Source organism: Gobio gobio (assembly GCF_949357685.1).
Source record: "Gobio gobio genome assembly, chromosome: 11".
Taxonomy (NCBI): Eukaryota; Metazoa; Chordata; class Actinopteri; order Cypriniformes; family Gobionidae; genus Gobio; species Gobio gobio.
This window is the reverse complement of record NC_137104.1, coordinates 54,407,079-54,428,901: the sequence shown is the minus strand read 5'-3', so window position 1 is coordinate 54,428,901 and position 21,823 is coordinate 54,407,079. Positions and strand designations below refer to the sequence as shown.

Genomic DNA, 21,823 nt, shown 5'->3' with positions numbered 1-21,823 from the left:
ATTCAAACGATTTATTGCTTGCACAAGAGCGCATATGAGGAAAACACTGGGACAGTGTGTGAAATAGAATTATAATAAGGGAAAATTTCCCATAGTTACCAAATGACCGTTAATAGTGTTCAAATATAGGCATCATTGTGACACTTACCGCTACATGTTCTTTTCAGGGTGGAATTCTTGTATGCTGAGAGATGTCAGTTCGTTTTGGTGCACACAACATGCATCGCATTATGAAACTATTCTTTTTGACATCTTGGAGTGAAAACATAGACTGAACTTGAGGCCACGGGCAATCTGCCTCCCGTAGCTCACACACATCTTCCTCTGCTTCGGCCATCATCTTCCGACTAAACGCGCGCTAATTATAAGCGGGTGATGCGTAGCAACCTCTCGCGAAGCAGCCTCTCCAACGTTTCGCGAGACTTGCGAAAGTCATATGAACTTATTTTAATATATATATAATATAATTATTACCATTTGACAGTAACGGAGGAACGTACCGAATGTAACTAAGTAAAAGTACAGTTTTTTCACAAAAAATTTACTTGAGTAAGAGTAAAAGTACCCATCTTTAAATCTACTCTAAAAGTACAAGTTACCCAAAATATTTACTCAAGTAAATGTAACAAAGTAAATGTAATTCGTTACTACCCACCTCTGCTCGCGCGCCGCCACTTGAAGTTGAACTGATACGCGTCTATCAGTCACATCACATTAAAGAGCGTTAAAAAAATGTATCGTTTGAATTTCGTGATAAAATGGACTAAATACTCAATATGTTCATGTGGGAAACTCGGATTGAAGTTAACTGTTAACTGTTAAAGATTAAATTCATAACCGAAACGGTTCAATACTAATACGTGTACCGTTACACCCCTAGTCATTAGTGATATTGTAAGTTCTTGCTGTTTAATATTTTAAGTTATTCATACTAAATGGCCTTAAAAATATATTTAAGAAAATTATTTGAATGGCAACTTTTACTGCATTCAATAGTTCAATCAACCTTTAATACAGAGACAAAATATACGTTTGATTTTAAAGTGCACTTATTAATTGTAGGTCTACACAAAAAATGGTTTTAAAACAATTTTAAAGGTGTCCCATTTTTACAAGATGTAAAATAAGTCTCTGATGTCCTCAGAGTGTGTATGTGAAGTTTTAGCTCAAAATACCCACAGATCAGTTTTTATAGCATGTTAAAATTGTCACTTTTTGTGTGTGTCTTTTTAAATGCAAATGAGCTACTGCTCCCCGCCCCCTTTCATGAAGAGGGCGGAGCTTCAAGAGCTCATGTTAGCAGCTCTGATCACCTCACACACACACACACACACACACACACGCACACACACACACACACACACACACACACACACACACACACACACACACACACACACACACACTGAAACGGTTCAGCCTTTAATTGTAGTCCCTACCAGCTGTTTGTTGTAGTACAGTTCACCCAAAAAATAAAATTCTGTCATCATTTACACACCCTCCAGTCATTCCTGCAGTACACAAAGGAAGACTGTCTCTGTGTTTCTCGTGCTTCATCTCCAGTTATCTGTTGCCGGGGCTTCTGGGAAACTGAAGGTCTAATCTGAGGCTGTTGAAGGTCTGGCCTTCATGTGTGTGCTGGAGCTTCTCTTCATGAGAAGACTTTGAGAACATGGAGCGTTTCACACAGACAGAATGAGAGGAGAGTTTAAACTATCATTAACCTCTTCATTAAAACAGATGAGCCGTGAACCAGGGCTGAGCCGCTGATCACATGATCACCTCATTAAACCACAAACACACACAATAATCAGAGCGCCGGAGAGAGCGTGTGTGTGGAGTCCAAGTGTGTGTTTACGTTTGTTTACACAGGATGACACACACACACACATGCACACACTGCCAGGCACTTCTGTTTCCTGCGCCAGTCACGCCATCTTTCCAAAACACCAAACACACTGAACATGGACATGCCAGACGGAGATGGACACACACACACACACACACACACACACACACACACACACACACACACACACACACACACACACACATATATACGTATACATACAGTACATGACAGATGTAGATGGCTAGATGTCACATTTTTCCTCCACAACTCATATATATATATATATTGGGCTATACACCAATCAGGCATAACATCATGAAGTGAGTAACACTGATGATCTCTGTTAGTGGGTGGGGTATATTAGGCAGCAAGTGAACATTTTGTCCTCAGAGTTGATGTGTTAGAAGCAGGAAAAATGGGCAAGCGTAAGGATTTGAGCGAGTTTGACAAGAGCCAGATTGTGACGGCTAGAGGACTGGGTCAGAGCATCTCCAAAACTGCAGCTCTTGTGGGGTCAGTCTCTATCAAAAGTGGAGAACCAGTGGAGAACCGGCCACAGGGTCATGGAGGACCAGTGGAGAACCTGCCACAGGGTCATGAAGGACCAGTGGAGAACCTGCCACAGGGTCATGAAGGACCAGTGGAGAACTGGCCACAGAGTCATGAAGGACCAGTGGAGAACCGGCCACAGAGTCATGAAGGACCAGTGGAGAACCGGCCACAGGGTCATGAAGGACCAGTGGAGAACCGGCCACAGGGTCATGAAGGACCAGTGGAGAACCGGCCACAGGGTCATGAAGGACCAGTGGAGAACCGGCCACAGGGTCATGGAGGACCAGTGGAGAACCGGCCACAGGGTCATGGAGGACCAGTGGAGAACCGGCCACAGGGTCATGAAGGACCAGTGGAGAACCGGCCACAGGGTCATGGAGGACCAGTGGAGAACCGGCCACAGAGTCATGAAGGACCAGTGGAGAACCGGCCACAGAGTCATGAAGGACCAGTGGAGAACCGGCCACAGGGTCATGAAGGACCAGTGGAGAACCGGCCACAGGGTCATGAAGGACCAGTGGAGAACCGGCCACAGGGTCATGAAGGACCAGTGGAGAACCGGCCACAGGGTCATGGAGGACCAGTGGAGAACCGGCCACAGGGTCATGAAGGACCAGTGGAGAACCGGCCACAGGGTCATGGAGGACCAGTGGAGAACCGGCCACAGAGTCATGAAGGACCAGTGGAGAACCGGCCACAGGGTCATGAAGGACCAGTGGAGAACCGGCCACAGGGTCATGAAGGACCAGTGGAGAACCGGCCACAGGGTCATGGAGGACCAGTGGAGAACCGGCCACAGAGTCATGAAGGACCAGTGGAGAACCGGCCACAGGGTCATGAAGGACCAGTGGAGAACCGGCCACAGGGTCATGAAGGACCAGTGGAGAACCGGCCACAGGGTCATGAAGGACCAGTGGAGAACCGGCCACAGGCTCATGGGCGGCCGGGGCTCATTGAAGGCTGGCCCGTGTGGTCGATCACACAGACGAGCTACTGGAGCTCAGATCGCCTCTTTCAGCAGAGAATGCGCCGCCACAAAGCACAAATGCTTCAGGAATGGTTTGAGGAGCACAACAGTGAGTTTGAGGCGTTGACTCGGCCTCCAAATTCCCCAGATCTCAATCCAATCGAGCATCTGTGGGATGAGCTGAACAAACAAGTCTGATCCATGGAGGCTCCACCTCACAACTTACAGGACTTAAAGGATCTGCTGCTAACATCTTGGTGCCAGATTCCACAGCACAGCTTCAGGGCTCTAGTGGAGTCCATCAGAGACGGGTCAGGAGACCAACACAATATTAGGTCATAATGTTATGCTTGATCGGTGTGTGTATATATATATCACACACACACACAGACACTCTATCTATCTATCCAACATTCTATCTATCCATCCATTCATCCTTCTATCCTTCTATTTATCCATCTAACATTCCATCCATTCATCCATCTAACGTTCTATCCATCCATCCATCAATCCATTCATCCATCTAACGTTCTATCCATCCATCCATCCATCCATCTAACGGTCGATCCATCCATCCATCTAACATTCTATCTATCCATTCATTCATTCATCCATCTAACGTTCTATCTATCATCCATCTATCGGTCCATCTATCCATCCATCTAACGTTCTATCTATCCATTCATTCATTCATTCATTCATCCATCTAACGTTCTATCTATCCATCCATCCATGCATCTAACATTCTATTCATCCATCTAACGGTCCATCTATCCATCCATCTAACGTTCTATCCATTCATTCATTCATTCATCCATCTAACGTTCTATCTATCCATCCATCCATCCATCTAACATTCTATCTATCCATCCATCTATCTAACATTCTATCTATCCATTCATTCATTCATTCATTCATCTATCTAACGTTCTATCTATCCATCCATCCATGCATCTAACATTCTATTCATCCATCTAACGGTCCATCTATCCATCCATCTAACGTTCTATCCATTCATTCATTCATTCATCCATCTAACGTTCTATCTATCCATCCATCCATCCATCTAACATTCTATCTATCCATCCATCTATCTAACATTCTATCTATCCATTCATTCATTCATTCATTCATCTATCTAACGTTCTATCTATCCATCCATCCATCTATCTAACGTTCTATCTCTCCATCCATCTATCTAACGTTCTATCCATCCATCCATCTATCTAACGTTCTATCTATCCATCCATCCATCTATCTAACGTTCTATCCATCCATCCATCTATCTAACGTTCTATCTATCCATCCATCCATCTATCTAACGTTCTATCTATCCATCCATCTATCGATCCATCCATCAAATGTTCTCTCTCTCTCTCTCTCTTTCTCTCACTCACACACACACAGACACACTCACACACACACTCACACTCACACACACACTCTCACACTCTCACACACTCTCACACACACACACACACACACACACACACACACACACACACACACACACACACACACACACACACACACACACACACACACACACACACACACACACACACACACACACACACACACACACACACACACATGTTTGTTTTTGTGAAATGTGAGGACATTCCATAGGCGTAATGGTTTTTATACCGTACAAACCGTATTTTCTATCCCCTTACACTGCCCCTAAACCTACCCATCACACACACACACACACACACACACACACACACACACACACACACACACACACACACACACACACACACACACACACACACACTCACACTGCCCCTGTCCCTAAACCTAACCCTCACAGGAGACTGTGCAGTTCACTTTCTGTGAAAAAAAACTCATTCTGTGTGATTTATAAGCATTTTGAAAAGTGAGGACATGGGGAACGTCCTCATATTTCTCCCTCTTTTTGTAATACCCATGTCATTATACACATTTGTGTCCTGATATTTCACGAAAACATGCCCACACTCACACACACACACACACACACACACACACACACACACACACACACACACACACACACACACACACACACACACACACACACACACACACACACACACACACACACACACACACACACACACACACACACACACACACACTCACACTCACACTCACACACTCACACACACACTCACACACACTCACACTCACACACACACACACACACACACACACACACACATGTTTGTTTTTGTGAAATGTGAGGACATTCCATAGGCGTAATGGTTTTTATACCGTACAAACCGTATTTTCTATCCCCTTACACTGCCCCTAAACCTACCCATCACACACACACACACACAAACACACACACACACACACACACACACACACACACACACACACACACACACACACACACACACACACACACACACACACACACACACACACACACTGCCCCTGCCCCTAAACCTAGCCCTCACAGGAGACTGTGCAGTTCACTTTCTGTGAAAAAAAACTTGTTCTGTGTGATTTATAAGCATTTTGAAAAGTGAGGACATGGGGAACGTCCTCATATTTCTCCCTCTTTTTGTAATACCCATGTCATTATACACATTTGTGTCCTGATATTTCACGAAAACATGCCCACACTCACACACACACACACACACACACACACACACACACACACACACACACACACACACACACACACACACTCACACTCACACTCACACACTCACACACACACTCACACACACTCACACTCACACACACACTCACACACACACACACACACACACATGTTTGTTTTTGTGAAATGTGAGGACATTCCATAGGCGTAATGGTTTTTATACCGTACAAACCGTATTTTCTATCCCCTTACACTGCCCCTAAACCTACCCATCACACACACACACACACACAAACACACACACACACACACACACACACACACACACACACACACACACACACACACACACACACACACAGGCTTCAGTGGCAGTGTAATTTACTCCCTGGCAGTGAAGCGTGTTTGACTCTCTATTAAAGCACATTACCGTGACAGAGGAGCTCTATCTGCTGTCTATTAGTGTGTGTGTGTGTGTGTGTGTGTGTGTTTGTTGTTCTGTCAGTCGAACCCTGATCCGCCATCACACACACACATTCTTACAGTCACACGTGTTCATGTTCTCACACTACTGACACAATCAAACATTTGCCATCACGCATGATTTTGTGAATGGTGTAATGCATAATTGTTGATTAGAAATGCAGTGAAAATCCTCAGTTCAAACCCAATGTATCTGTGTGTGTGTGTGTGTGTGTGTGTGTGTGTGTGTGTGTGTGTGTGTGTGTCTGTAGCAGCAGGAGCAGGACCCCACTAACCTGTACCTGTCTAATCTGCCCGTGTCTGTGGATGAACAGGAGCTGGAGGCGGCGCTTCGACCCTTCGGTCATGTGATCTCCACACGCGTGTTACGGGACGCCAGCGGCGCGAGCAGAGGCGTTGGCTTCGCCAGGTACACCGCGTGTGTGTGTGTGTGTGTGTGTGGTTCCAGTCATGTGTGTGAATGTCATGTGTGTGTTTTCTTCTTCAGGATGGAATCCACAGAGAAATGTGAAGCTGTCATCCAACATTTCAATGGGAAATATCTGAAAACTCCACCGGGCGTCCCAGGTACTCAGAGGTCATGTGTGTGTGTGAGGAACGAGTGCGCAGGGACACACACACACACACACACACACACACACTGATGACATCACTGGAGCAGCGAGGTCTGGGTGGCACTGCTCAGATGTTGCCCCTGCAGCGGCTGAGATGATTGGATGAGGCTCTGTGGTTTACAGGCGTGTGTTTCCTGTCAGCTGGAGCTCTGGATCAGGCCTGAGTGATGACGAGAAGCTGTTCTCAGATCAGCTGTTCTCCGATAAGAGTTGTTTAATGAATATGTCCATCCATTTATCCTTCTAACGTTCTATCTATCCATCCATTCATCCTTCTAACGTTCTATCTATCCATCTATTCATCCTTCTATTTTTCTATCTCTCCATCTATTTATCCTTCTATCGTTCTATCTATCCATCTATTCATCCTTCTATTGTTCTATCTCTCCATCTATTTATCCTTCTATCGTTCTATCTATCCATCTATTCATCCTTCTATTGTTCTATCTATCTATCTATCTATCCATCCATCCATCCATCCATCCTTCTATCTTTCTATCTATCCATCCATTCATCCTTCTATCGTTCTATCTATCCATCTAACATTCTATCTATCCATCCATCCATCCATCCATCCTTCTATTGTTCTATCTATCCGTCTTACATTCTTTCTATCCATCCATCCATCTAAAATTCTGTCTATCCATCCATTCATCCTTCTATCATTCTATCTATCCGTCTAACATTCTATCTATCCATCCATCCATCTAACATTCTTTCTATCATCCATCCATCCATTCTTCTATTGTTCTATCTATCTGTCTAACGTTCTATCTATCCGTCTAACATTCTATCCATCCATCCATTTCTTTTAACATTGTTTCCATCATCCATCCTTCTATCGTTCTATCCATCCATCTAACATTCTATCTATCCATCCATCCATCCATCCATCCTTCTATTGTTCTATCTATCCGTCTAACATTCTTTCTATCCATCCATCCATCCATCTAACATTCTATCTATCCATCCATTCATCTAACATTCTTTCTATCATCTATCCATCCATTCTTCTTTTGTTCTTTCCATCCGTCTAACATTCTTTCTATCCATCCATCCATCCATCTAACATTCTTTCTATCCATCCATCCATCCATCCATCCATCTAACATTCTATCTATCCATCCATCCATCCATCCATCCTTCTATTGTTCTATCTATCCGTCTAACATTCTATCTATCCATCCATTCATCCTTCTATCGTTCTATCTATCTGTCTAACATTCTATCTATCATCCATCATCTAACATTCTTTCTATCCATCATTTCATCCTTCTAGTGTTCTATCTATCCGTCTAACATTCTATCTATCCATCCATTCATCCATCTAATGTTCTTTCTATCTATCTATCTATCTATCTATCTATCTATCTATCTATCTATCTATCTATCTATCTATCTATCTATCTATCTATCTATCTATCTATCTATCTATCTATCTATCTATCTATCTATCTATCTATCTATCTATCTATCTATCTATCTATCTATCTATCTATCTATCTATCTATCTATCTATCGATATCTCTCCTTCCAACATTCTATCTATCTATCTATCTATCTATCTATCTATCTATCTATCTATCTATCTATCTATCTATCTATCTATCTATCTATCTATCTATCTATCTATCTATCTATCTATCTATCTATCTATCTATCTATCTATCTATCTATCTATCTATCTATCTATCTATCTATCTATCTATCTATCTATCTATCTATCTATCTATCTATCTATCTATCTATCTATCTATCTATCTATCTATCTATCGATATCTCTCCTTCCAACATTCTATCTATCCATCCTTCATTTATCTGTCCATCCGTCTATCATTCTATCTGTCTATCGTTCTATTTATCGTTCTGTCTATTGTTCTATTCATCTATCATTCTGTCTGTCGTTCTATGGTTCTCTCCAGTTGTCCAGTGATCTCTCTGTTGGTGAATGTGTGTGTGTGCTGTAAACAGATGGAGTGATGTAATAGTGTGTGTGTGTGCTGCTGTATCTTCAGTCTCTGTCTCCTCATGTGTGTGTCTGCAGGTCCGTCTGAGCCGCTGCTGTGCAAGTTTGCCGACGGCGGTCAGAAGAAGAGACAAACCCAGAGTAAATATGCACAGAGCGGCCGAGCGTGGAGGGAAGGAGAGGTAAGATCACACACACACACACACACACACACACACACACACACACACACACACACACACACACACACACACACACACACACACACACACACACACACACACACACACACACACACACACACACACACACACACACACACACACACACACACACACACACACACACACACACACACACACACACAGTGAGTCATTTACAGGAAATCAGGGTCCTCATCATCCTCATCATCGTCAGCACATGTTTCCTCAGGCGCAGCTGAGATCTGACGCACCTGCTGTGTGTCACTAATGCTGCACAGACTCTGATCCACATGTGCTCCAGTCAGGAACATCTGCAGCTGCTCCTCATCACCACTGCGCTTCAGCCTTGAGCTTTTACTGCTAATTCAAATAAACCAGGGCCGTATTATTAAAGATTCTAAGAGTCCTCTCAGAAAACTCCTAATTTAGCTTAAAAACTTTTACGTAGGAGTCTTAGCTTAAAGGAACACTCCACTTTTTTTGAAAATAGGCTCATTTTACAAGTCCCCTAGAGTAAATAGTTAAATCGTTTTTGAATCCATTCAGCCGATCTTTGTATCTGGCGGTAGCACTTTTAGCATAGCTTAGCATACATCATTGATTCTGATCAGTCCATTAGCATCTCATTCAAAAAATGACCAAAGACACTTTCAATATTTTTCCTATTTAAAACTTGACTCTTCTACAGTTACACCGTGTGCTAAGACCCACTGAAAATTAAAAGTTGTGACTTTCTACACCTATATGGCTAGGAACTACTTTCTCATTCCTGCGTAATAGTCGTGACTCTTCACGGCCGTACCATGACAGCAGCGGCGCAATGATATTACAGCACCTGAAAGTAGCCCAGATAGGGAACTTTCAATGTGACCGGCACTAAGTTTGTGTAGTTGCAGAGAAAGTTTCAGGCTTGCAGCCGACAAATTGTGTTGTGGATTTAGCTGTGTGATTAGCCATGGTTCTGTGTGTTGTAAAGGGCTGTGATAGTAAGGCGAAGGTGTAACTACCACCATGTTTCACAGAATACCAACCAATCATTGCGCCGCTGCAGCCATGGTACGGCCACGAAGATCCGCGACTATTACGCAGGAATGAGAAAGTAGTTAATGGACTGATCAGAATCAATGATGTATGCTAAGCTATGCTAAAAGTGCTACCGCCAGATACAAAGATCGGCTGAATGGATTCAAAAACGGTAAAACTCAACGATTTAACTCTAGGGGACTTGTAAAATGAGCCTATTTTCAAAAAAGTGGAGTGTTCCTTTAAGAGCTATTCGGGACCGATCTGAGAGGAAAAACTTTTATCTTAGTGAAGAGGCGGGGCTAACCCCGTTGACGTCTGTGATTGGTTGGTTGTCCAAAAAGGGGAAAAAAGGAGCGCTTTTAAGTATAGGGTCTATTCTAAGCCTTCACTTTGAAATTGCAAGCGCAAATTGTCCTATTTTACCGTTCTCTCTCTCTCACACACACATTATATATATGTATATAAATCCTTTTATTATTTATCATGCTGTTCATTTCCTATCAGGTATTTGATTGGCTTAGAATTATAAACATTGTTCCACTCTTTCCAATTGACCTATCGGTAAGCCCCGCCCCCCTTAGTTACTGTTGCTAACTCGGACAAACAAACGGAGTTGCTATATCTTACAATGACAGCGGTCAGTGTGAAAACCTTATGCCAAGATGTTTTTGGACACAGAATGTAGCGTATGTCCCGTCCGAATGATGGCCAAACTTTACTGATGGTTTATCAGGTTTATTATGTCCTTTTTCACTCCAAAACAACCATCGTAAGAGCTGAACAAACAAAGCAGAAGAAGTGCTCATTAACGTCTCATTCACAAACTCTCTCTCTCCGTTGCATTGCCATTAACATACACAGCAAATTACACAAAAACACTCACAGTAAACAAACATACACACAGAGCTTATGCCTTTTCGGGGGTGCAGTTAATAACTGGTAAACTTTGTATGATCTGCAAAACAACTCCGATAAACTGCTTGCGAGCTCTTCCTTTCACTACCCGGAGACTATAATACCCATCAAAATAGGAGTAGGACAGATAATGTAGACCTTAAACATATCTCAAATTAAATTAATATACATATAACGTCTCGGTTACGGATGTAACCCTCGTTCCCTGAGGAGGGAACGGAGACGTAACGTTAGTGACTAACGAATGGGGGTTTCGCTTAGAAGCCTATCAACTTCGAGCTTAGAGAAAACGCCCAATGGCGTGCCAATGCCATGGGGCATGCGGAATTTGCATACATAACTCCGCCTCACCGCGTGAGTATATAAGGAAGTACGAGGCAATATCGCATTATGTTACCTGCTTGAGGAGCCAAGACTGAACTCCTGCGTTCCAGGTAGCACAGCTGATGTGGCAACGGGACGTTACGTCTCCGTTCCCTCCTCAGGGAACGAGGGTTACATCCGTAACCGAGACGTTCCCTTTCGTTCAGTCACTACGACGTAACGTTAGTGACTAACGAATGGGGGTCCCAATATAATCCCGCCACTCAGCTGTCTTCCAGTGCCCTGCATAAGTGTGAGTACCCTGTCGTAAGACTAGTACGGACGAAGGACTCCCACTTAACACAGGAATACCAAGGTACACTGGGAAGCATATCCCAGTGAGGGAATGCCAAGGATGCCTACCCGTAGGGAGGACTTAAGAGACACATATGACCCGGCTAGGGGCTGCATATGGAGATCTCTAGGGTACCAGCCGAAGTTGGATTTTTAACCCTAGGGTTGGCGGGGACACGCCAAGGGAAGAAACCCGCTCACTGCGGAGACTTACGGTGAAATACTTGTGTGGGGGTCGCCGGAGGGGAACCATGCACACGGGGCACCTGGCCGGAGACGAGGGTCTGGGCTCGCTAGAGGGCAGACACACAGGTATCGGCGTAGGCAGTGCTGGAGGAGCTCAGGGCTCTCGGGGGGCTCACCTGAGGAATAATCGCACGTATCCAGTCCGTGGAGTGGAGTGGCGAGCAAGCGAAGACACCAAAGCCTGGTCCATTACCGGCCCCTCGGGGGGGTGAGTACATAGTCGGACACTGGCTCCACTCGGATATAGTAGAATCTGGCGAATGTGTTGGGTGTCGCCCAGCCTGCAGCTCTGCAGATGTCTGTCAGCGAGGCGCCATGCGCTAGAGCCCAAGAGGAGGCCACACTCCGAGTGGAGTGTGCCCTCACACCAAGGGGACATGGTCGACCTTGCTGCTGATAAGCCAAAACAATGGTGTCCACTATCCAGTGAGACAACCTTTGCTTTGAGAGAGCACTTCCCTTCCGCTCTCCACCATAACAGACAAAGAGCTGGTCTGAGGTCCTGAAACACTGCGTCATGTCTACGTAGGCGCGGAGGGCACGTACTGGACAGAGCAATGCCAAGGCTGGGTCTGCCTCCTCCAAAGGCAGCGCTTGCAGGTTCACTACCTGATCTCTGAAGGGAGTGGTAGGAACCTTGGGCACATATCCAGGCCGGGGTCTCAGGATCACGTGAGAGTTAGCCGGCCCGAATTCCAGGCATGCTTCGTCAACCGAAAAAGCCTGCAGGTCCCCGACCCTCTTAAGAGAGGCCAATGCGGTCAGCAGAGCCGTCTTCATCGACAGGAACTTAATATCAACCGACCGCAAAGGCTCAAAGGGAGGCCTCTGCAGAGCACTTAAAACTACTGAGAGATCCCAAGAGGGTACGAGAGGAGAGCGAGGAGGATTCAGTCTCCTTGCTCCCCTCAGGAACCTGATGATCAGGTCGTGCTGACTTACCTTTTTGTCCTCCAAGAGATCGTGGCGGGCAGATATAGCGGCCACATAAACTTTGAGGGTGGAGGGAGACAGCCTTCGCTCCAGCCCCTCTTGGAGAAACTCAAGCACGGACCCGATCGGGCATTTCCTGGGATCTTCTGGCGGGAAGAGCACCAGGTGACGAAGAGGTTCCACTTCAACGCATAGGCATGCCGAGTGGACTCTGCCCTAGCGGAAGTGATGGTGGCGACCACCGTAGGTGGCAGGCCACTCAAACCTGCCACGTCCCATCTAGGAGCCACACGTGGAGGTTCCAAAGGTCGGGACGCCGGTGCCATAGGGTGCCCCGTCTCTGAGTAAGGAGGTCCAGTCTCAGAGGAATAGGCCAGGGAGGGGCTGTCGCAAGGAGTATGAGTTCGGGGAACAAGGTCCGGCCGTGCCAGTACGGGGCGACCAAAAGGACCTGCTCCTTGTCCTCCCTGATCTTGCACAGGAGTTGTGAGAGTAGGCTCACTGGGGGAACGCATATTTGCGTAGGCCCCGCGGCCAGCTGTGCGCCAGTGCATCCTAGCCGAGCGTGCCCTCGGTCAGGGAATAAAACAGGCTGCAGTGGGAAGAGTCGTGGGAGGCAAACAGATCTACCTGTGCGTCGCTGAACTGTTCCCAAATCAGCTGGACCGTCTGGGGATGGAGTCTCCATTCTCCTGGGAGAGGCTGAACCGCGAGAGCTCGTCGGCTGCGTGGTTCAGGACTCCCGGAATATGGACAGCACGAAGGGACCTCAGGCGCTTTTGATTCCATAGGACGAGATGGCGGGAGCGTAGACCGCCCTGGTGGTTGATGTACGCTACTACGGCCGTGTTGTCTGTCCGGACAAGCACGTGTTGACCCTTCAGCAACGCTCGGAAGCGGTGCAGGGCGAAACGTACTGCCAGCAACTCGAGGCAATTGACATGCAGTAGGCGCTGGGGTCCTGTCCAGGAGCCCGCGGCTGCTTGTCCATTGCACATGGCACCCCAGCCCGTGGCAGAGGCATCCATCGATACGACAACATGCCTGGAAACTCGTTCTAAGGGAACACCTGCCCGTAGAAAGCTGAGGTTCGACCACGGGGTGAGCGTCTGTAGGCAGGGCCGGGTCACTTGAACCCGGAGCGTACCAGACTGCCATGCCCATCTCGGGACTCGATCGCGAAGCCAGTGCTGAAGCGGTCTCATATGAAGCAATCCGAGCGGCGTTACCGCGGCTGCAGATGCCATATGCCCCAGGAGCCTCTGAAACAGTTTCAGTGGAACCGCACTCTTGCTCTCGATTTGACGGAGGCAAGTCAGCAGAGGCTGCGCGCACATGGCGACCGAGTCGATGTCCATACCGAGAAAAGAGATCCTCTGCGCAGGGCAGAGTTGCTCTTCTCCCAGTTGACCCGAAGGCCCAGACGGGCTAGGTGTTGGAGCACCCGATCTCGGTGTCCGCAAACCTGCTCCCGAGAGTGGCCCAGTATGAGCCAGTCGTCGAAATAGTTCAGGATGCGTACCCCGTGCTGCCGAAGGGGCGCAAGGGCTGCCTCGGCAATCTTCGTAAAGACGCGAGGGGACAGAGATAGCCCGAATGGGAGGACCGCGTACTGATATGCCCGCCCCTCGAAAGCAAACCGTAGGAACGGTCTGTGTCGAGGAAGGATGGAGACATGAAAGTAGGCGTCCTTCAGGTCGATCGCTGCAAACCAATCGTAGGACGAACGCATTCGAAAAGGCGTTTCGCAGTCAACATCTTGAACGGAAGCCGGTGAAGGGATCGGTTCAAGATGCGAAGGTCCAGGATTGGCCGTAACCCACCGGTTTTCTTGGGTACAATGAAGTAGGGGCTGTAGAACCCCGACTTCATTTCGGCTGGAGGGACAGGCTCGATCGCACCCTTCGCCAGTAGAGTGGCAATCTCCGCACGCATGACGGGGGTATGGGCCCCGGTCACGGTATAGCGGACTCCCCTGTAGCGGGGAGGAGCCTGCGCGAACTGAATCGCGTAGCCGCGCCTGACGGTCCGCGCGACCCAGCGGGACAGCCCCGGAAGCTGAAGCCATGCTTCCAGACACTGCACCAACGGGGTCATACGGACGGCAGACGTACCCAGGGTGGGGCAGCGAGGCAGCATTACCGGCCCGGACAGGGGAGGCTGTAGGGCGTCCCGGGGTCGGGGCACGGTTAACGGCTGCGTCCTGACAGAGGAGACCAGGGAAGGACGCACGTTCCACTGGGGTCTGCTCTGCCAGGAGGCTGGCGACAGAGAGGGATGCGAGTGGCGGGACCCGTGGGTCCTCAGAGACAGGAACATGAGTCCTTCCCAAGCGCTGCTAGCCCGGGGGCCAGCAGCGGAAGGATTTTCCCCTGGCCCTCCACCGGGGGAAGGAGAGGCCCTGCTGCCATCCCCTGGGAAGAACTGGAACCCATCTCTGAGTTGTCCACCTCCAGCCTGGCGTTTAACCAGTCTGGGGAGCGGACTGGGCGACATCCTCAACCACCTCCACGGCGCGGCCCAGGTGAAGGCTGCTGCTGGGGCCGGGCAGGAAGAGGGAGGGCGCCCTCGGCGGCGAGCGGATTGAGGCGACTGAGCCGGCGGCTGGTGCAGCAGCTGGCCGCCGGGGCAGTACGTGTTACAGCCTCAGTCTGCTCTGGGGCGGCCGAGAACCGTTGGGCGCAGTTCTCAGCCGCGCCGCCGAAGAGGCCAGCCTGGGATATGGGCGAGTTGAGGAGGCGGGCCCGCTCAACGTCCTCCACATCACCAGGTAAGGCCAGGTGTTCTCCCGGACCACAGCTGTGGACATCTCCCGACCCAGGGAGCGTGTGGCCACCTTCACCGCCCGGGGGCGGGATCAGTTGCGGCACGCAGCTCAATGAAGAGCCCTGGGTCGGCTCCACCCTTGTGCATGTGCAAAGGGGCGGCGGCCTGCCCGTAGCTCTGCAGGACCACGCCACCGAAGTAGACGAGCCCACAGGCTTTGGGAGGGTGCTTAGGACAGCCACACCACGCCACGTCAAAGCCCTCTGTGGACACCGTAGTGCGCCACAAAGAGTTCAACAGTGGGGGGGAGGGGGCCCCAGTGTACCCTAGGCCGCGGCCCCATCAAGGGCAGAGAAGGCGGAGGAGGCCACCAAACGGCTGCGGGAAGCACGGGGACTTCCGGGACCGCGTGATCTCCTCATGCACCCCGGGAGCGAAAGGCATTGGGGGCGGGGCCCAACAGCTGTCGGGTGCCGCCCCCAAAAACCAATCGCGCAACCACGAGCACCCGCGACCGGGCGGAGTTCCACACCAGCGCGAGACTCGCGGCTGCCCGAGATAACATGGCTGTCAACTTTAGGTCAGATCAGGCAGTGCTGACACACCCGGAGGCGGAGCACAACCTAATCGTCATCCCCAAAGGACGCCAGCCCACCTTGGGATGCGGCGATCGACATCTCACTGCTATCCGGAGCGTGAACTGAACGAACGGGGCGTCAAAGACGGGCCGTAGATTCAATCCAACACTCGCGGGAAGCGATGCGTAAGAGGGGGGCGTGGCCCGAGGAATGAACGTCGGGGTTCTTAATACCACAGCACCGCCCTCAGGTCACCCTGGCCAACAGCCAAAGTACCATCTCACTCGGGGACGGTAGATTGGGGTGTGGCAGAGGGGACTCTCTCTCCTCACGGAGATCATTGAGTCTCGACCGCGACATCGCGATGGTCACGCCCCCGCAATGGAAACGTGACACATCCGCAAACACTGCCCGAACGTGCTGAAGCCCAAACACGCTCGAGCAGTGAATGTGCCCATAGACAGCAGCGGAAATCGATCGCCCCCGGAAGTGCACGGGCGAGCCGTCTTGAAAAAGACGTGCCACGCGCAAGCTCTTTTTGTGAGAGGAAAGCCTCGCAGCCGATGCCGAAGCGCCCAGGGAAACACACACCAGCTGTCAAACGGACCACTGCGCAGATCACAGGAAGTATGCGATCACTGGAACGCGCCGTTACACCAACACCGACTGTAAAGCTGCTCGTCTCGAAGAAGCTGACAGAGTCTCAGAAGGGTGTAGGAGTGAAGAGGTAGGTTCTCTTGGCTCCGAAAGCAGAACATAATGCGATATTGCCACGTACTTCCTTATATACTCACGCGGTGAGGTGGAGTTACGTATGCAAATTCCGCATGCCCCATGGCATTGGCACGCCATTGGGCGTTTTCTCTAAGCTCGAAGATGATAGGCTTCTAAGCGAAACCCCCATTCGTTAGTCACTAACGTTACGTCGTAGTGACTGAACGAAAGGGAACCAATTTAATATGGAGAGGCACTGAAATGTGTTTTTGACCTACAGTGTTACATGACGTGAGAACAGTTAGTTATTTCGGTTTGTATGTTAGCAGCAGTGTTGCCACAGTTACTTTGAAAAAGTAACTTAGTTACTTTACAGATTACTTGATTTTAAAAGTAACTAAGTTACTTTACAGATTACTTGATTTTAAAAGTAACTAAGTTAGATTACAAGTTACTTTATTAGTTACATTCATCAATTGCCGACAACACCTCTGCAGCCTCAACATAAAAATGACAACCGTTTTTGCCAACACTTTATTGGAAGTGCATTTTTAATAGTAACGTCAACAATGTATCTCCTGAAATTGTATCTCCAAAAAAAATATTTTGACTAATTTTATAAAATCTAAACATGTTAATGAAAAGGTACAAATTACTTTGTGTTCTTATTAAATACATTTATGAAAAACAATTTATATTTAATTTTTTAATTTATATTTATATATGAATGTAAATAATTATATGGGCCTACACAAATAATATACAATTACAAGATTTATAGTTTATTGTAAACCTGATGTGCAGCTCTGTAAAGGGACAACAATTATATGATCGATACGTGAGAACAATATATATTTTTAATAATCTTTAAGTGCACAAAACTATGAAAATATATGAAACGCTTCAAAACAGAGCGGCAACAAAGCGCTTATGCGCATCCCGGGTGCAGAATGATGCGCTTAAAGCAACATGGAATCAAAGGGCGCAGTGCAGCGCGAGTGCACATTGAAAAGTTCACGGCATAAAGAGAAGATGAGTGTTGAGACCACAAATCCTAGTCTACTATGTAGCCTATATCGGTCTAAACATTCACTGATTATTTGTTTCTTCACAGTTTTAAATTCCGGTTATTGTGCGTGTGATGCTAATTAATAGTCCTTGTGTTGTCACCTGGGTAGCTCGAGCACAACATCTTTTAGAAACCGCTAGATAAACTCCAGCAAGATAAATTATTTTATCAACATGTCAAGTATTATAACGGGAATATATCATATGGAGTGAGCTTTACCGTGCTGCTGCTGCTGACTGTAACCGAACGCGACGCGCAGTTTTGCTGAACGGAGAATGACAGCAGCGGAGGAAAGACATTCAGCTATGGAATGGCTTTAGATGACTTTGTAGGCTGCTAGCAAATAATAATATGCGAATAATGATTGCTGAAGGATAATGTGACATTATATATTTCTGATGATTATTTAATTATCACGACATGCCTAATCTGAGCAAGTGACTGCCTGTCTTGAGTTTTGTCGACAGACGGAGCGGCCGCCTCGTAATTCTCCTCTATGCAGGACAACCCCTGCTGAGACTCAACAAGAAAGCAAAAATATATATTTTTAGTAAGGAAAATGACAAAAATAGTAACGCACAGTGACTTGGATAAGTTACTTTAATCTGATTACTGGTTTGGAAATAGTAACGCGTTAGATTACTCGTTACTGGAAAAAAGTAGTCAGATTAGAGTAATGCGTTACTAAGTAACGCGTTACTGGCATCACTGGTTAGCAGGGACTTTAATTGTAACTTAATGAGAGTTTGACAAACAGAAAATCCTCTCAGGATCTCTGGAATCAGTGCTACAGTTCCTCAGGCACGACATTTGAGCATTTTTGTAGCATAAACACCATCAAACCGATGAGAGCTTCGGATTTTCCAATGTTTCTCTATGGCGCTGAAACCTAAAGATCCCAGCGCAACTGATACTCAACTGCTATTGGCTCATCTGCGTTCGAGGGGAGGGGCTTACCGATAGGTCAATTGCTGGCATGTCTATTTGATTGGTGGTTGAAAGTTGGGTTTAATGCAACAAACATGATCCCTGCACAATCTAATCTATCGCGTCTTAAGTCACTGTCATCCATTTTCTTCTCCCTCTTCATCTTTCTGCCATTTTCTCCACTGCTAAAGAAACTCTTAAGCCTCTTAAAAGTCCTCGTCCGTGCTCCTAACAAATTTGACCTTAAGACCTCTTTTAAGGGTTAAGACGCTTTCTGAATGACTTTTTTCTTTACCAGGATTTTTTAGTTAATTTTAATAGTAAACGCCCACATTTTAAAGATACACTGTGTAACTTTTTTGGTTTATTCTTAGCTAAAAACACTTAGTTCTTTCAAAAATATATGTGCTCATTAATATATATTTACTTCTTTCAAGTAATAAAGTATTCTCGTAAGTTTATAATATGCCATTGAAAATACATACGGGTGAGGGTTCGAATGCGGGTCGCCATGTTGCTCCTCCATCTTGAAAGTACATTAGCCAAAGAGGGACATACCCGTAAATTCAAACTTGGCCTTTGGCGTTTTAACACTCGATGGCACCGTGTCGAATGTGGACGAGGTCGAACTGGAAGCCATGTTAATCTTGGACTAAATCGACCACCGTAGGACGAAATTGGAATTGAGAGGAAGAGAAACTAATATTAACTGGATGGTCATATACCTTTCCACCACTAAATGGGGGAAATATCACACAGTGTAGCTTTAAAGAATTTTCTTTATTGATTCTTTATGAATACGGGCCCTGACCTTTTGATTTTGTCCTAAATAGCTGCAATAAGAGACGTTTCTAACGTTATTCTGTTCTTGTTTGTGTTGGTCCGTTCTCATGCATATATCATGTGTGTCCTGATCAGTGTTGGGGAAAGTTACTTTGAAAAGTAATGCATTACAATATTGCGTTACTCCCTTAAAAAGTAACTAATTGAGTTACTTAGTTACTTTTTAAGAAAAGTAATGTGTTGTGTTACTTTTGCGTTACTTTTTCTCACCTGGGCTGGGCTTGTTTTTGTTTTTTTTATAGCAAAAAAGTTATATTTTTGTGCAACGGTAAAGACCTCTTCATACCAAAATTGAAATAATAAGCCCCAGGCTGATGTAAAAATGCAGATTCCCGCATGAACAGTAGAGGGCGCAGCTCTGGATAATGAGAGAATAGGATGCAGGAGAAAAAAGTTTTACCAATAAAAACAAAAAAATAAAAACATCTAGTAATTTTCATCATCAAAGGTCAGCAGCAAGACATTGGTAAATTAAATTTAAAGGTAGATTAAATGCATAAAAATAGTTGTTTTGTTTAACATTTAATTATTGGAGGTTTGCATAGTATTCTGATTTTGCATTTGACTGATTTATTCATTTTGAGGAGTACAGAATCTTTATTGTGTTAGTGAGATAAATAAATGCTCACATTTAGTCTGAAACTACAATAACCATCATGTTCACACACACACACACACACACACACACACACACACACACACACACACGCCTCTGCTCTTATTTTTCACTCATTAATTAATGTGAAAAAGTAACTTGCGTTACTTTTTTGAAAAAGTAACTCATATTAAGTAAGTAACTAATATTTTGTTGTCAATTTGAAAAGTAATAGGTTACTTTACTACTTGGAAAAAGTAATATTATTACGTAACTCAAGTTACTTGTAATGCGTTTCCCCCAACACTGGTCCTGATGGGCTGTGATTTTGTCAAGTCGAGCATTTTCACTTCCAGTGTTGACAGATAAACTGCGGCTGTAAAAGTTTTAAACTCTCTCTCATTATCATAACCTGTCATGTGATGGAGTGACACTCAGGTGTGCGATCTTCAGCAGAAACAGGAAGAGAGAGAGACTGACAGCCGCTGTTCACACGCCGTCACATGTTAACGCTTCTCTGTGTGTCTCTGCAGACGGGAATGACACTCACATACGAGCCTGCCGTCCTGCAGAACGGGTACGTCTCACACACACACACACACACACACACACACACACACTTGTACAGACGAGAGAGACCGGAGGAAAGATTGTCTCTCCCAGTGTGTTTTGCTTACAGGAAATCCCTCACTTCCTGTTTCCTGTGTCCGTCTCCTAATAAAACATCCCGTCTGATAAGAGATCACTTCCTGCCAGCTCTGATTATTTACAGGTCAAGCTCCACAGCGCCGCCTACAGGACGCAGCCAATGTCACGCATTTAAACCAGTTTCTTTAGTGTCATTGACGTACTGTTTAGTTTAATGTTTATAATTTCCATTTTCATTTTAATTTTCGTTAATGTTTTAATGACAAATTTTAGTTTGATTAAGCATAACATAATGACCGGTGAAGGTGAAGTGAACAACACTGATGTTCTCTGTTAGTGGGTGGGATATATTAGGCAGCAAAAGTGAACATTTTGTCCTCAGAGTTGATGTGTTAGAAGCAGGAAAAATGGGCAAGCGTAAGGATTTGAGCGAGTTTGACAAGGGCCAGATTGTGACGGCTAGAGGACTGGGTCAGAGCATCTCCAAAACTGCAGCTCTTGTGGGCTGTTCCCGGTCTGCAGTGGTCAGTCTCTATCAAAAATGAAGGACCAGTGGAGAACCGGCCACAGGGTCATGGAGGACCAGTGGAGAACCGGCCACAGGGTCATGGAGGACCAGTGGAGAACCGGCCACAGGGTCATGGAGGACCAGTGGAGAACCGGCCAC

At 46.5% G+C, this 21,823-nt stretch overlaps 1 protein-coding gene across 1 annotated transcript in view; it reads left to right on the top strand.

Moving 5' to 3' along the window:
* Positions 1-21,823, top strand: part of LOC307133979 (RNA-binding motif, single-stranded-interacting protein 3-like) — a 69,304-nt gene that overhangs the window by 35,021 nt on the left and 12,460 nt on the right. Inside the window, exons 5-8 of the mRNA XM_079829391.1 lie at positions 6,708-6,865; positions 6,944-7,023; positions 9,115-9,218; positions 21,042-21,085. Coding sequence (XP_079685517.1) covers positions 6,708-6,865; positions 6,944-7,023; positions 9,115-9,218; positions 21,042-21,085 — 386 coding nt within the window. The remainder of the gene's footprint in view (positions 1-6,707; positions 6,866-6,943; positions 7,024-9,114; positions 9,219-21,041; positions 21,086-21,823) is intronic.